General features: G+C 42.8%; 1 protein-coding gene across 2 annotated transcripts in view; it reads right to left on the bottom strand.

Moving 5' to 3' along the window:
* ARID5B (AT-rich interaction domain 5B) overlaps positions 1–17,665 on the bottom strand; it is a 177,312-nt gene that overhangs the window by 79,168 nt on the left and 80,479 nt on the right. For both annotated transcript variants that reach the window (XM_032313597.1, XM_032313598.1), the window contains one exon: positions 10,993–11,223. In XM_032313597.1, the coding sequence (XP_032169488.1) occupies positions 10,993–11,223 (231 nt within the window). The remainder of the gene's footprint in view (positions 1–10,992; positions 11,224–17,665) is intronic.

Raw genomic sequence — 17,665 nt, 5'->3', positions numbered from 1 at the left:
GAGAAAGACACTGAAGATGGGCTGATGGCCATTTGAAAAGTAGGAGATATTCCTCTCATGAGTTGTAAATGGCCAGGCTGAGGGCGGGGCTGAGCGGTTGCTGGGTTGGGACCAGTGAGGCCACACTCTCTCTGCTCTCTGAAGCTACCTCCTGATCTCAGCTCCAGCAGATGACACTGGTACCAATGGTCAGGAAGAAATTTAATGGGGGCTCCCAATAGCCCTTTTGTTCTGGTCCTGACACACTTCAACTTCCTTTCGTTCAACAACTATGGGATAGAACGCATTCTCAGTAGAATGGGACCTGTGATCTGGTCTGTGATAAAGACAGACCTCAAAAGAAGCCACTTCCACCAACATCCTTTCTCTTTTGGAAAGTGTCTGTGCTGGGGGATGGGACAGTATAGTTTCTGGCACTCTGTGTGATATCTTTGTTAAAATATCTCCTATTTCAAAGACCTAATATTCATGTCTGGAACTGTGAGGAAGAAAGTGTGACGTGTTTAACCCTGCCTGTTGTGAACTGGCTTCATCCAAAGATGAAGCTCTCCTCCATGGAGCTCTCCTGAGAGCCAGAAGGCCTCATCCTCATCGACAAATACTACAGAGAAGGCCAGTGATCCACAAATCATCCTCTGGGTATAAGTGCCACCCACCCAGTAATCTTCCTAATGATGAACATGAAACTGGCTAAGCCTTTTCTTTCCCAACATTTTCTGGTATGATTTCAACCTGAACCATGATCTAAATTATGTTCCCGGTCCATATAGCCCACATTTCACTGGAACTTGTAAATGTCCTATATGCTAATGACTGCCACTGTTCCTTGGTTTTCACATTGAATTCTGAGATCTGTAGGTTAGAGATTGGAAAGATCAGTGTGGTGACTTCTGGATACCACTTGCCTTAACTTATGGATACTGCTTGTCTTCCTCAGGGAACACCCTTCTAGGTTGTGTAGACCCCAAGCTCTATTAAACATCATAACAAATGAACAATATTCAACCAAAGACCTTGGCCAGTTGATGAGTCACATTCCTCTGGTTCGAAGAAGTGAGTAAATGTTGAGGAAAAAAACCATGTCCTTTGAGCTAGATACTTTTCCTTGAGAATTAAATCAACTGGCAATGAGCTAAACCTTAAAGACTGAGGTCAAGAAACACTTGACTCTAAGAAAGGAGAGAAAACAATGATTTGAAACCTTCTGGATTTTAGCAGGATTTTTATATTAGGGTTTTTATATCATTTCCACAAACATACGTTGATACAGAGATGAGTAAGTCATGATTCTTACCCCCTCTAGGAGCTTAGAGTCTAGGGAAGAGAAATGCAATAGAATCCATTAACTTTAATACCAAGGAGAAGAAGAAAGCAACTTTGGAAAAGTACTGAGAAACTCCGGATGACACAGAGTGAAGATGATTCTTTAGAAGCTACAATTTCAACCTAGAAGCAGCCCGTTAAACACCCAGGAAACCAACGAGGCACCTCACTTCTTTACCCTCTGCTGCAAAGTCGATGCATCCCTCCTTTTCCTTCTTATAGGCCCAAGGGGAAATTTCCAATTTAATAAGAGACAAGTTGATTTTTTTCCCCCAAGAGGCTTCCCCTGGGTCCTAACCACAATGGGGCCTCTGGGAGAAGGACTCAGGAGCACCTGGTCCCTAAGGGGCAGGTGACATCTTCTAGGAAGAAAAAAATTTTGCTTGCGGAGGCTGTTTTGTTTTGGGGTGTGTGTGTGTGTGTGTGTGTGTGTGTGTGTTAAGTGTCTATGCTGATAGCTCAAAAAGGCAAAGGAAACAACTTCTTTCCTTGAGCTTCAAAGTCTAGAGTATTTTCCACCTCCTCACCTGAAATAACTTCCTTCTTTTTGAATCCCTCAAGGTCCGGTTGAAGATCTACTTCCTCCCAGAGGCCTCCCCTGACATCCCAGCTCTCTTTTACATCTTTTAACTTCAGGGGCACCTACAGTTGGACCTCTTCTAGTCATCCCTTAGCGGACTGCCTTGCAGGGGCCAGTATGTGGCAAAGCTCTCCCACTTAGGAAGCCTGGCAGATATCATCTCTTTGGAATATCAAAATATCAGAGTAAGTCCGGAACCTTAGCCCCATGCTCCTCTCACTTTGGGGTAGAAAAGTATGTCCCTGGGGTCAGGGGACTGGGGTGGGGGGTTCTAACTCTTACTTTGGCAACATACTGGACCTGTGACCCTGTGGAAACCATGTTATCAGGTCACTCATGGCAAGATCCAGAATTGTTAAGAAGATCACAATAATATTTGTAGTGGCCCATTACTCTACGTCTTATCTCGGCCAACTTGATTTTGGAGTGTCTTGACAGCAGAGACCGATACTGCAACAATGCCTGGAGTTCTGCCTTCAACCGAGTCAGTTCTCAGTGAATGAATGGAAGCACCCACCAGCATTAGAACATATCAGTCTTTTTCTGCCCAAATCCCATCTGTTCTCCAGTCCTTCATGATGGCAACTGGAGAGCCAAAAAGGCCGTTCAGGAAAGAAATTCTAAGGGAGAGAATTTCTAGGCAACTTCCAAAGGGAGCATAAAGCCCAGATGATGGAATCAAGGCTTACGCCAGCCAGCGATGATAAGATTTCCTGAGCAGGCAGCACAGTCCACTCCTGTGCCAAGAGCCTGGCTGCCTTGCCTCCTTCGAAAACCCATTACCAAACCATGGCAAGCGAAATTTAATTTTAAAAAGGGAAATGATTAATGTGCTACAGGCATAAAGAAGTGACAGAAGCAGGAAAGCTTGCATACATTTCATTTTTTGAAATTAGACCTATAATTTTTTCATTAAGGGAGGATGCCAGGTTGGGAAAGCCAATGCGTTCTAAGCAGAAAATTAGAGAGAGGTGTACAATCAGAGTCCTGTGAGCATCACAACCCCCCACCTTAGGAAGAGCCCATACGAACGTGGGGCAGTTTACCATCTGCCCCTTTCACCTTGTGGCTCGTACAGGGCTCTAGATTGATACCTGCTTCTGTGATGAGATGGGAAGCATCACTCTGGGCGTGTGTGGAAGAGACCACAGGGCAGCAAAGTCTCCATCAGGGAGGCTGGTATAATCAGACAAGTGAGGACCATGGCTCGCATGAAAGTCTCCTGATCCCATCCAGTGGTTTTCAGATTTTGAATCTTCTCCACCATTCCTTTCTTAACCACTCCCACACACACCGATCTCTCTAAATCCTACAGAACACCTTGTACCTTCTATATCTAGAGAGCTGGTGATCAGTTATCTGTTCCCAGGACACTGGATCTCAGGAAGCTAGAAAGATCTTCCTGAGCCAGGTCCAAGCTAAAAAGCAATCTAGTGTAACTGTTAAGAGCATGGACACTGAGCCAGACTGTTTAGGTTCAAAAACTGGTTTTGCGAGGTAACTTGGCTGGGCTAAATTGTCCTTATCTGGAAAATGGGGGAGGGCAAGGATACCGACATACAGCATGCACGAATCCATTCCCTCGTGTAACCAGTATTTATTACACACCTTCTCTGTGGCCAGTCTTGTTCTGGTCCCTGGGTACATGGTTGTGGACACGCTCTGAAAGAGCTTGCATTGTAGCCCAGGTGGGGATGGGGGAGATAGACCATAAACGTGTAAAGAAACAAATACGAGAGTTAATTTCAGATAGTGATAAGTTATGGGAAGATAATTATAGGTTGGGTGATGGGGTGGGACAAGACTTGTGCAAAGGGGAAAGTCAGAGAAGACTTCTCTGGGGAGCAGACATTTGAGCTGAGGCTGGAATGATGAGAGGGAGCCAGACCCAAGATATCTGGGGAAACACATTCCATGCAGAAGGACAAACAAACAAGTATTTCTGGAATGAGCGGATGTTGAATGATTTTTTAGTAGCAAATGATACCTCATGTCCCTAGGAGTCTGTGAAGGTATGGAATAATTCTGTAAATGTGTTTTGAGGAGCCACTATGGACTTGGTGCGTGGTTAAGGTTGTGTTGGGAGGTATAAGAGGTACAAGAAGATTTAGTTAAGGAGGAGTACTTAAGTAGTACTTGCCATCTGCCGTCTACGTGTTTGATCCCTACAGCTCTGTGAGGTATGGTCTATACCCATGACATATGGTCCATGGCCACCCCATATTTTCTCCCCACATATGATATTGTAAGATCATTAGGAGTGTAAATTTTTCTTTCTTGTTCACAACTGTGTGCACAGGGACCAGAACAGCACTTGGCACACAGTAGGTATGGGATAGATGTTGGTGGACCCCAGACAGCCTCTCCTACAGTCCAGGGAACTTTAATCAATTCAATTCCCTTGACAGGATAGAATGAAGGGGCTTAGAGGGTATCTTTGGCAACAAGAGGATTTTAAAAATCAAGTGAATACAGACTTATTCTGAACTTCATTCTACCATCCCTATCCCTAACTAGCACTTTTGCCTGTGATTTTTCAATGACCCGGTTCTTTCCTGTACTGTGTTTGTGTTTGTGTGTGTGTGTGTGTATGTGTACGTGTGAATTGATAAAAATATCTGTTTCACCCTAGAGAGGAATATGTTGATCTTGCTAATGTAATGGGATCTAACTTTCTTGCTTTTCTAAATGAAATGCTAGGTGAGATATTAGCCAATATAGACACAAATCCTTTCTTCTGGAGTGAACAAGGGTTTATTGTACCCATGAGTCCAAACAGTTTTTAATAACCCATTGAGTCCCCTCAGCTACAGAAAGAATCCAGAGTTATAGAAAAGAAAAGAAATGGAAGTAGAAAAGAAATTATTTTGGAATTATTTGGAAAAGAAATTTCCAAAAATAGAAAAGAAATTCATGAATGCTAGCCATTCCATAATCCTGACTCTGAAAATTAGTTTAGAGTAACAACATAAAAATTCTGTTCATTAACACTCAAGAGAGATGGTACCCTAGCTTCCAACACCTCTGTCCAAGGAGGTCTGCTCCCCAGCCCTCTTTGGGTCTCCATGTCCTGGAAGCCAAGGCCATATGTTAATCATCATAGGTCCTATCAAGCACATCCCCTATACCACTACCAGCAGATTTTGGGGGGTTCAGTTGACTGCACTGCGTGATGAACTTAAGCATTTCTCTGCCCCTCCTTGGGCAGCACATGCAACAAAGAGAAGGTACAAAGCATGGTTTTGGTTAGACCATTCTCTAGCGATAAACATAATCTCTAGAAAATGTCTAAGATAAAGCAGTCCTCTAAGAGAGACCTCTGGAGGTTAAGGACTTCTGCATAAACAGCAATATACAGGAAGCCCGACTCCTTTCCCACTCAGCTTCAATTAAAGAGAAACATCTGCCTTGTTATCATCTGGGAGATCGGTGGGCACCGCAGGCAGACAGGCAGAGAAAGCCTGAATGTGGACAGGGGCCAGGAACTGGCTATTTGATCATCGAAATCCACTGTGACCATGAAACCTACTTCAGCAAGGAAAAAAAAAGTGTTTACTCACTTACAAATTCCCATGATCCTTAACAAAACAACTGCCTTTCCTTTCATTTCCAGCAAAACATGTGATATTTAGAGGGGAAGAGGCAGAGTCCAGCTTGTCCTCTAGGCTTCAAAATAATTTTACACATCCTGAATCTTCCTTCATAAATAGTCAAGGTTTTGTCTCCTCTTCTGTTTCCTTCTCTCCCTTGGCTTTTTTCTTCTTTTGTCTCTAACGTCATTATTTCACTCAACAGGAAAACAGAAAGGGAAAGTTCAGTGCAGAGTCAGAAAAGCTTCTTAAAAACATAACGTATAAAGTAGAAAACTTTTCTTTTCCATTAAGGTTCTAGGAAGAGTCCCAGAGCCTTAGAGAAATGGTTCCTTCATTATTTTCAGAGTGAGATCGGTTTGGATGACTATAAGCTGTCCAAGGCCTAAGATTCTAATAGATACAAGAAGAGAATCTTCATTGATCATAAGGACTGTTTTTTTCATCAAGCGAATACAAACTTAGTCTAAGCTTGGTGATAAGCCATTTCTACCCAGTTTGAAAGACTCGATAAGTGTGGGGCCTTATGTCACTTGCCTGGAAGAACAGCAAATCAGACACGTGAGCCTTGATTCATACCAGGTGATTTGTAAGCCCAGCAGTTGCCCCCGCCCCGCCCCCCCCCCCCCCCCCCCCCCCCCCCCCCCCCCCCGCCCCCGGCTGTGCTATCCTCCCTGGGCTTCAGCAAGAGACATGTTTCAATACTGATGTAGCCACCGTCTCCCTAAGGTTCACCAGAGCTCATGGTTTCTTGCACGTGGACTAAATGCCAAGACGGCAGCCATCTCATCTTCGCTCTTTTCAGGTGAATTACCACATCCTTCCTTGAACCCCATACCATTCCATTGTCAAGGAACATCCTCCCCCACCACACACACACACACACACCCACCCTGACTCCAAAGAACTCAGAAGCATGACTTTTGTCTCTTTGCAACTCAAAACTCAGACTAAAATAAGCCATATCTTTTATTACTTCTTCAACCAACCGTGTCTTCATTCACTTAGTTCAACTCACATTTAAGGACTGATTTTGTCTCATTTATATGTATTGGGCCGATCTTGTATCTCTCTGCTAAAAGCTAGTACCTTAAAGTTGTCCATTCATCTACGGGACTGCACACGCCTCTGTTTGGATTCAGCTGTCAACGCTTCGCACATGTGAAATCAGCCCGTGTGATATTAAGGTAAACATTGTGCATTACAAACTGGTGGACATTTTATTGTTCTAACTGGGATAACAGACAAAATGTTTGCACGTGTGTCTGTTTTCTCTGCAGAGCACAGACAATAATACAATATACATGACAGTATCTGTTTTATAAAGGAGGCATCAAATTATAAGAAGCGGTAAAAGCGAGATGGGGGAGCGGAGGAAGAATGCCGCGTGTTTGGAGATTCTAACAGGACAGTGGGGGCAGGAATTACGTGTAGGGTAAAGATTCTTACGAGAAAAACTGTCATTCTTGAGGTCACTTTCCCCTCATTATTATTATAATCTCATTTCCTAATTGCATGTGCTACACAGCCAGTCTTCACAATGCTTTCATGGGGGGGTCTGTTGCTTTAGTTTTAAGAACAGTCGATTCTCTTGCGCTGAGAAAAGAGCACACGGCCTTTAAGAGCATTGTAACTGACAAGAAGGAAGGATTCGGGCAGGATGTCGAGGCTGAGGCTTTTCAATCACCTGTCATTAATATGATTCAATTTATGCTTATGTCATAGGTTTAGACATTGCACAGCGCTGTAAAGCGGGGAAGGGACTTGAATAAAATACAGGGAAGAAAGCAGATGGTACGCTATCAAAACCCTTCAAGCCTAAAATAACCTTTCCCAAGTAAGGAGGATAGTTAATTAAAACCAGGATATATTTACTCAATTCTGAATATCTCAATGTAAATAAAAATCAAAATGACACCACTGTAATGTGGGACTAAATGATGAAATTTCATCTATTCTATTTTTCTTTAATAGTTTCTAATCAAACTTTTCATTAAACAGCTTCATAAAATTCCACAGAGAATTTATTTATAGGGATTCACTGTAGATTTAAAAGCCTTACTTTTATTATTCAATTAAACTTGTTATTCAGTGGACAACATTGAAACAATGGGGGGGAGTGGGGAGGGGGGAGGTGTCTGAGCAGTTGGGAAAGGTGGTCACACAGAGAAAATGTGGCTCATCCTTGCCCAGGAAAGCCCAGTTCCAGGTCCAGAGGAACTGCCTGGGATTGTCCCAGCCTTGGTCCACAGACTCAAATTCATGTTCCCCTGGTAGAGAGGGCACCAGACCATTTATTAAGGGTAAACAAACCTAGCGGAGGCCAACAGCTGACCGATGGTGACGGTGAAGGCAGCCATTCCCAACATGGAGAGTCAGGACATGAATTATAAGTGACCCAAAACTTTTCTATTAGCCTTTCTCCCTGATTTTTTAAAACCAGACCCAGTCCTGCCTTTTTCATGAAGCTTTCCCTGACCCCTCCCATGATCACCCCCACCCGCCCCCACCCCTACCAGCCCTACTGCTAAATTCCTCCTGCGCTTGCTTTCTACAACACTCACCGAATACTTAATCATTGACTTTCTTGCAACATTAGTTAACCTTTCAGGTGCGTTAATCCTGTCTTCCTCAATTAGATTTTTAAATCCTCCAAACAAGAAAGAACTGTGTTTTATTTATCTTTTGAACACCCTCTCCCGCCCCCCTTCCATAATCCCACTTAATAGAAGAAAGCAAAAAATATATTAGTTAATAAAATAAACATTATTTAATCATAGGAAAGCAGACACTGTCCTTTTGCAAAGGGCCTTGCAGGTACTTTATGGCAATTTATGAATTTCATGTGTCAAAAGTGTAGCTGCTAAATGCTATAAACTCTTTGCCATCAGGTCCACCATTCATCCACCTGGTGATATGGCTAATAAAATTTGATTTTTACAGCCTAGGCATACTGTTACCTAAATTACATTTGACCAATTACTGAGTCGCCAAAAGAGTGGTACAGAATATATACTGTGTAGAAAATTCATCTGTGGGCCCCCTGGCACCCGCGGTAATCTGACAGAAGTGTTTTGGTCATCTGGCAGTGTTTCATATTAGGAACATTTGTTTAATGCTAGTCACTAATTAAATTTATGTTCTTCTACCAACTGTTAGTTGGTTGGAGAAACCCAACCCCACGTTTTAACAAACCCCTTCACCCATGTTGATTTCAAATACAACCAGTTGGAGGTTTAAAAGGGTGTTCTCTGGAAATTTAGTTGGAAGACCAAGAGTGGAAGGTGGGGGAGGGATGTTGGCAAAGGTGTTCAAATCAGGTCAAAAATAAGCTTTTTTGGGGGGGAGGGGGTCACTTGCTAAAACGAAATACTACATGAAGTGCAAACTATTTGAAGTACAAACTCCACAAAAAAGAAAAACCTAATATTCTAATTATTAAACTAACCATCTAGAAGCTCTTTAAAGGTACCTTTATTCCAAAAGAAAGTTTCCACTTTAAGAGGCTGGAGAAGAAAAACAGCATTAAAATTAGCTTTACCAGAATAAAAGTTCAGGAAAACGTTCAAAAGTCAGATGCCTGTGTTTGTGGAGAACATTTAAAACTAATTTAGTAACTCTTAACAACCATTGTGATCACTGTTAAATTGGAACTTCTTTCTATTACCAATTCCAGACGCAACAGCTTTGAAGCTCAATGACTAATGTCTTAAATTAGCCAAAAAGGTTAAAACATTTTTCATTATGTTACATTATGATACCCTAACTCTGACTACTCTTAAATGAGGGAAAGCATTCTTTCAGTGTTATTTTGTGTCAGGAATTTACAGACCTCTTGAGTGGCAAGCAGGACAGAGGGTTTGGGAGTAGGGGATATGCGAGAAAAAAACAAAACAAAACACAAAAACACTCTGAAAACAGAAATTAAACACCCTGAAATTAAAAAGGGATGATTTGTAAATGCAGATCTGGAAAGAGAGGGCATTTTTTGAAAAGATACATTGGGTTCATTCACCTACATGACGACAACAGTTGAGTATTAAAAATATGACACTGAATTCTTCTTGGAAGTAGGAATAAATAACTTGTATAAAGACTACTGTTCTCTTCTAGACTGACAGTCACCTGGTAAGGCAGAGTTGGGAAAGGCATCTGAAAAAAAGTTTATAAGGAAAAAGATGCCATGTGTGATGAACCAAGGTCCCCTCCCTCTTCCCCCCTTCCTTCTTGGATCATCTCTTCATGATACTCTTACTTACAAGCCCTCTGCAGCGGGTAGGGGGCTGCTGGGTGGCAAATAATCACAGTATGGAGGCCACAGTGGATTTCCCAAACCACGCTGAGGCCTGTGACAATTAAGCAGAAAAATCTGAACCTGAATAATCCACAAACTGGGGAGGCCTGGGAAAACCTTAACTCACAGAATCAAGGACTGTTCTGATATTCTGACTCAAAGTGACCCTGTCAGTGCTCTCTCTGGGCCATGGGTCTCAGCCTCTTGTCGTCCCACATCCCCAAGAGGAGATTTCAGCATGGGTCAGCCATTAGACTGGTCAGGGTGGCCAATCCCAAAGCAGGGGGTAGGGTGAGGTTGGGGGGGTGGGTCTCATGCCTCTGTAAGTACAGGAATTTCCAAGGAATATGTCTAACTGGATAAAGCACCCCCAGGGTATTCTGACATCCCTGCCCAGTCTGTTGAGAACCACTGATATGATCCAATCTCTTCAAAAAACAGATGAGAAACTGAAGATGTGAGAGATGTGAGCCTGGCTTGCCTCCAGCCATTCACTGCGTCATGCAAAGTCTCCCAAACCTATGATATATCTTTGCCTGTGCGTCTATCTATAGAGACACATGACCGATCAGCTAGGAGAGATGCAGACAAAATTATGTGTGCATATATCCATCTTTGGGAGGCTTAGTGTATAAAGATATATATATAGATAGATAGATATCTGAATATAGATAGATATATAAATATCTATACATATTTTCATACACTGTGCCCACCAAAGATGGATATATATGTGTATCCATACATGTACATGAAAAAATTAAGGGGCGTAGGGATCTATCATCAATCTTTTTGTTCACCTTATAGTACTGAAGTGGTTACAATGGGTGCATTTTTATAGATCCTTATCACACTGAAAAGAGAGAGATCAGTTAAAACAAAACAAAACAAGCCAGTATCTGAATAGTCGAAGCCTTTTAAGAAAGAACGAACATGAAAGCTTCCTGTCCTAAAGTCCAATTTCAAGGTCGACCAAGCAACTTCAGACCCTATACTGAACAACAAATTCTAAATAATCACCCTTGACCCTAGCAAACAGAGGCCGCCCAGGAGGCAATGGTGCTTTATGCCATGACAATTTGGGGGAGGGGAGGGGCTGGTGAAAATAAGCCTTGCTCCCCATCGCAGCTCTGCACAAGAACCCAAAACAAGGAAACGCACACACATGCACAAGTTTCATGTAGGAAAGCAAACAAAAGACTCACCAAACTCATCGCATATACTCTCATTTTCAATGAGAGTTGGGTGGTCGAAGGTGTCCCGACAGTACAGGATCTGAGGGTTCTTGCTGACCACGGCGATGCCCCCCAGGGCTAGCGCGAACTGGTCCGTTAGAATGGAAGATGGTTTATCCTGGATGCGCTTTAGCATCGATCGGTACCGACAGTACTGAGGGTAGCTGAGCACGATCACGTTCGTTTCCTCCTCGTCCTCCCCTAGACAAAAGAGAAAAACACTTCCGTTACCCTCTTGCCTCCCACAGAGAACCGTCATGGCCCTGGCCTAATTGCGGTGGTCACTCTGTTTTGTCATGAAAACGTGTCTCCCGTGAGACCCTGACACCGGTTCTTTCTCCCAGTCTGGGAGCGCCAGCATTCTCCCAGCCCCATGCCACCCCCCGGGTGGTTCCACTAAAGGGACCTCTGGTTACCAGCAGGGAAGAGGAAGGGTGGAAGGAAGAAAGAGTCGGGGTGACCCCCAGAGACAGATGAAGCAAGGTTTGGGTCATCAGCAAGCAGCAGAACCAAAAAATTGTTTTTCCAAGGGTCTGATATATATATATTTCAAGCATTAAAGACATCATCACAGGAAAAATTGGAATTTTGTTGAGCTGCTTTCTACATATTTCCAGTCGGCTCTTTCTTTAGACTGTATAATCTTTCAGTGCTAGAAGGCCCTGGAAGGGTCATCTGGCCCCAGAGAGACGACCATAAGTTCGGATAGCGGCATCAACTAATCTGGTGGTGGTTAGGGCTGTCGACAAATATTTCTGGTTCATTACCTTCTCGTGGAAAGACCATGCATGCCTCCTGTCCCATGGTAGTCAAGTGGCCCTGTAACTTGTTGGGGCCAATAAAATAGGATAGAGGTGAGTGGCGACTTTAGGGGCCCGTGTCTGACTGACAACACTCTCCCTTTCTCTTTGTCCTGCACACCTGTAATGATTCAAAGAATGGCTGAGCTGCCACTCAGGGTCTTGGAGCAAGAATCACACGGAGCAGAGCCCCTTGTTGGTCGGAAATGTAGAGAGAACACAAGCACAAAAGAAACCTTCCTTGTTTTAAGTGAGGGTGTGATCTGGGGGTTATTCGTTTTTGTAGCATGATCTAACCCGGACTGATTGATCCGTCTACTCCCCCTCCCCTCCCCCCTTCCCATGCTCCCTATCTTCTAATGTGCCTCAAACCCATCTGGTAACTTGGCACAACTCCGAGAACCATGCTGAGAGGACTCCCCGAGCGTCCTGTGACAGCTCCATCAGAACCAACTTAGCTCAGAACGTTTCAGCAACTTTCATGAAGCTCCCTTTTACAACGATCTTACCGCTTATCTACACCTCTCGATATTAAGCGCTTATTTATAAAAACCAGATTCGGCCTGGAGGACCCCTTCCTTCATCTTGAGCTTGAGGAATGGCAAAAGCTCCCCTCTGATAGCCTGCCACCTGGATCACGTCAAGCCGAGTCTCGGCTCCATGACCTAGTCTGCCATCACTCCCTATAACCACACCATCGGGGCGTTTGTGAGCAATTCCCAGATATGTCACTGGCTTATCCAAAGAGAAAACGCTCAATATTTTGAGTCCTTACCATGCTGCAGGGAATTGCACAAGACAGTTGTTAAGGATACCAACATTATCGTGGCCATCTGGTAACCAGTGGGAGACAAATGAGTAAGGACAGAACAAATGATGGAATATAACCAGTACCAGCGGAAGGTGTGCATGTGACCTTCTCAGATAGGAGGCCAATACCCAGATGTATCTCTAATTATGTTCACTTAGTTCCTCCGGCTGGAGGCTTCTCCGAGAATGGAGATGTTTCGCTGCTTTCAAGAGGACATCTTTTAACAGTTTACGTTTCTTAGACGCCTGCCTGGGCTGCAGGCAGCCACTTTGTCAGCTGGCGTATTTAATTACAAGGAAATATATTTATATTGAACGCAAGTCCCCAGATGAAGTTCAGTTTTTAAATGCTGATATATGTCCCAAGACATTTCGGGTTGAGATTTTTACTGCAGACCAAGACACGAGTTGACACTTCGGGTTCAAATCTGTGCTTTCTGGAGAGTTAAAGCACAAAAGGTTTGACTGGAAATATTCACCAAACGTCATTATTAGAGTATCTCAGTCCTATTCAAAGAAGCAGCCCCTGAATGTGTCAATGGTATTATTATCCTCTATTTGTCCAAGACATCGTGGATGAGGGGGAGGGGCATAACCACAAACCCCCAGGACCTGTATTGGCGGCTCAGCACCTAAGACCATCTCCTGCAAAGAGTAAATACTGTGCATATCTGCACACAGCTCCCAGAAGTCTATCTTGCTTGCGCTATTGGCTTTCTGTACTGGGGGGAGCGCTGCGCTAGTATCTCCAAGTTCTTGAAATGAGATGGGGAAGTCCTGCTTTTCAGGTTGAATGACAGCAAAAGAATGGAGGCGTTAGAGTTTGTTTTCTAGCAGGTGTCCCCTGGATTCTTGGGAGCTTTTCACTTTCTTCTCATCCCCTCATTCTCTTCCCGTTTTTTTCTGACCATTTTTCATGATAATACCATCTCTAACTTCTTAGTTCTCTGTTCTAGATGCAGTCAGCTCCCTGGCCTCTTTGGTGCTTAGAAATGATGTGGGTTTTTTGTTTGTTGTTCGGTGGGTTTTTGCTTTTGTTTTCTCTTCACCTCCCCCTAGCTTGAAACGCTTATCCTTCTCTCTTCATGCCGTTCCCAAAACACAGGCCAAGACAGGAATCCACTTTTAGTTGGAAGAAAAACCAGCAAGTTCGCTCTAGTCCGTGTCCTGGAAATGTGTCCTATGATGGAGACAGTATCGCTCAGAGCGATCCTCGGCCTGCGCGCCCTGGGATCACAGAGGGCAACTGGGAAAAGGCAGAGTCGAGGGGCTCATCTACAACCACTAACTCAGAATCTCTAAAGTTGGGGCCCAGGAATTTACATTTTTAATAAGCTTCTAGGTAACTCATGTACATTAACCTTTGAAACTACTACCTCTGAGTCAGAGTTTAGCTTCTTGCACAGACTTATAGTAATTTATTGAGTTTGGGTTTTGCTATCTCTCTCTCTCTCTGTATGTATGTGTGTGTGTGTGTGCTCGCATACACACACACACACACACACACACACACACACACAAAGATCTTCCTCCACTTTTGATGGTCTTATGTCCCGACCACCCCCTTGACAGTTGAAAATACCCTCAGTTGCAAATGCACTGAATACATCTAACCTACCAAACACTGTAGCTTAGCCTAGCCCACCTTAGATGTGCTCAGAACACTTCCATTGGGCAAAATCATCGAACACAAAGCCTATTTTATAATAAAGTATTGAATATCTCGTGTGATTTATTGACTTCTGTCCTGAAAGTGAAAAGCAGGATGGTCGCATGGGCTCAGGACGGTTGTGTGTTGCACGTTCATCCCCGTGAGTGCATGGCCACTTGGGAGCTGCGGCTGGTCGCGGATGGCCAGCACCACAATGTGATCGAGCCACACAAATCGCCAGGCTGGGAAAAGATCCAAATTCACAACTCAATGTACACTTCCTACTGAATACATATCACTTTTACACCATTGTAAAGTCGAAAATTGTTACGTTGAAACAACAGAAGTTGGGGTTCCTGAGTATATATATACTTATAATCTGTTTTCAGGTTTATGCTTCTAACCAAAGCCCCCCGCCGCCAACCCCGTACGCAGGACAGAATCTAGGACCAAATTCTCTTCTCCTTGTCACTCTCCCAGGATTGCTGCAGGTAGCACAGAAGACACAAAAGACTCCATAACCAAAAATAAGAGGGACAGATGGACTGTTGGTTTAGAAATACTACCATAGGGGCGCCTGGGTGGCTCAGTGGGTTAAAGCCTCTGCCTTCGGCTCCGGTCATGATCCCAGGGTCCTGGGATCGAGCCCCGCATTGGGCTCTCTGCTCAGTGGGAAGCCTGCTTCCCTCTCTCTCTCTCTCTCTGCCTGCCTCTCTGTCTACTTGTAATCTCTCTCTGTCAAATAAATAAATAAAATCTTTAAAAAAAAAAAAAAAAAGAAATACTACCATAATTTCCGGTACTGATAGGAAAACAAAAAATTTACACACGTCTTTCACAAAACACAGCTCTTTTGCTCTTCACAACAACCCTATTCGTAGGATTACTGCTCGTGAATATCCCCCAGTTCGGAGGTGAGATAACAGGTTCATACACCCAACTGACTAATCCGGGCTCTCAAGAAAGTGACGGATGTGAGACTGTCACCCAGTCTTTTAAATGCAAGTTTGATGAGCCTTTCCTTATGACAAAAGTGTCATAAATATGAATAACAACATTATTATGATCATTAAGGTAATACTTTGATTTCTCTTCCTACATGGGTGTGGTTGAAAGAAAATCTTTGTTTATTTGACATTATTATTAGAGACTTAAGGTACAGTACTGGGGATGAGGGTGACGGCCTTTGGTCACGGAAAATACGAAACTTCTGTGTCATCACAAACTGCACAATTCAGCCAGTTATAGGTCAGAATTCCACTCCGGTTAAGTTAGCTTGTTGTGATTTTGGAAAACTGCAATTCACACGGCCATGATTTAACAGTAGGGACACATCTTTTATGCACAGTGGTCCCCTCCTTACCAGAGGTTTTGCTTTCTGCCGTCTGTGGTCAACAGCAGCCTGGAAGCAGACAACCCTCCTCCCGACACATCATCAGAAGGTCAGTAGTAGCCTAACGTTATATCACAGCGCCTATGTCAGTTGTCGCACTTCCTCTCACCACTCAGGCATTTTATCATCTCACATCACAGGAAGAAGGGTGAGTACAGTACAATAAGGTATTTTGAGAGAGACTACTTTAGTGTCCAGTTTTACTGTTAGTTATTGTTATTAATCTCTTACTGTGTCTAACTGATAAATTAAACATTTTCTTAGGTTGTATGATTAGGAAAAAACCGGATAGATAGGGTTTGAGTGATCTGTAGTATCAGGCAACCGCTGGGAGTCTCAGCATGTACCCCCCATGGATGGGGGGTATTACGTATATCTCCTTCCTACTGTCTACCCACATAATAGGAAATGAAGCCAACTTTAGGTTGTGCAAGCCCAGAACCCCTGTGCCTCCTGAACCTCTCCCATACTAAGAGGCTAGAAGCCCAGTTGAGACCTGGTTTAATGTGGCAATGTTTAATAATACCAAAACAAAAATTATGATAATTTTGTTTCTTATGAAAGGAACCCTCCATTTGGACCAGAATTTTGGCATTGTGTAGACAGAGGCAAATTTCCAACCTTACAATTAGACATGCCCAGAGGAATTGCCTTTAATATTTACAGAAGGGGAAAAAAAAAGGAAAAAAAAAAAAAAGAAAGAAAGAAACTCCCCAAAAAGCAGACAAAGCCCATGAGACTCTCAGGACTGCTAAGAAAATTAACAAACCATTCTAGGTGAGAGTAAAGAGAAGATCCAGAGTAAAGGTGAGATCTGGAAGAACCAACAATTCATCTAGGGTAAAGTTTCTCTGAGGTGTCTTCAGAGAAACTTTACCCTAGATGCAGTTAACTAGTGCTTAGTTAACTGGAGAAATATTTTTTTCCTCAAGACAAAGCATGGTCACCTTTACATGAAAAGTATGTATAACAGAGAATAAAATTATGAGTTTGGAAGAGCTTTCCAGATCTAAAATTCTATGATCCTATAACTTTCCCCTTAAATTAACTTCTTCCTCATACAGCTACAAAACTATTAAATTGTTCAACAGCTGTCATATTTTATTTTGCCCTAGTACACTAAGAAACAAATAAAGCCAAACAACCCTTTCAAGAATTCTTATTTAAATTCCTTAGCTACTTCTTTCCTCCTTATGCATTTCATGTACGTATAAACAAACATGCGTATGCAGCTACCCATGAAACAGAAGCTGCCAATAAATGCTGCATAGGACATTTTCCCCTTTCTAGTTCATAATAGGTCTAGCAGATAAATCTAAGAATGAATAAAGAATGAATAAATTGCACATTTGTTTAGCAAAAGACAAACAAAGTGTTCCTGGAACAAAGATTTTCTTTCAACCACACCCACATAGGAAAAGAAATCAAAGAATTACCCCAAGGAATCTTACTCTAACACACTTGAGTCAGTGGTAGTTGGTTGGGTTATGTAGGCACTACTTGATTTCTGTCCACAGAAAATGATCAGCAATAAATTGTTGGTCCCAAAGACTGAAATTTTCAACCATATTATGATATTCTATTAAAATGTCATCCTATTCCTCAATTCTCCCCTCCACCAATAAAAAAAAAAAAAATGCCTATTTTTAAATGAAATATTCAAAGGGAATAAGAGACCCAAAATTACTAAACCTCATTTCAACTTCAATGAGAAGAATTTTGCCTATTAAAAGTTAATACCTAAAGTACACTGCTTGTAATGCTCAACCAAAATTACTCTAATCCTGTGCTTATATCATAATTACACGTTTTGTTAACCTCTCTCAATGTCAATTTTTCACTTATTTATATATTTTCAAGGTCCAAAACAGAATTCCACAGAGAAACTGTAATTATAACATGAGACTCCACCCAAGCTTTTCAAACAGTAACTGTATACCATTGCTTTAATCCTCAGAGTTGGGCTGGGAATGGGGAAGGGGTGGGGGG

Source organism: Mustela erminea, chromosome 14 (genome assembly GCF_009829155.1).
Source record: "Mustela erminea isolate mMusErm1 chromosome 14, mMusErm1.Pri, whole genome shotgun sequence".
In the NCBI taxonomy this organism is placed as follows: Eukaryota; Metazoa; Chordata; class Mammalia; order Carnivora; family Mustelidae; genus Mustela; species Mustela erminea.
This window is presented reverse-complemented; position numbering and strand designations above follow the sequence as displayed.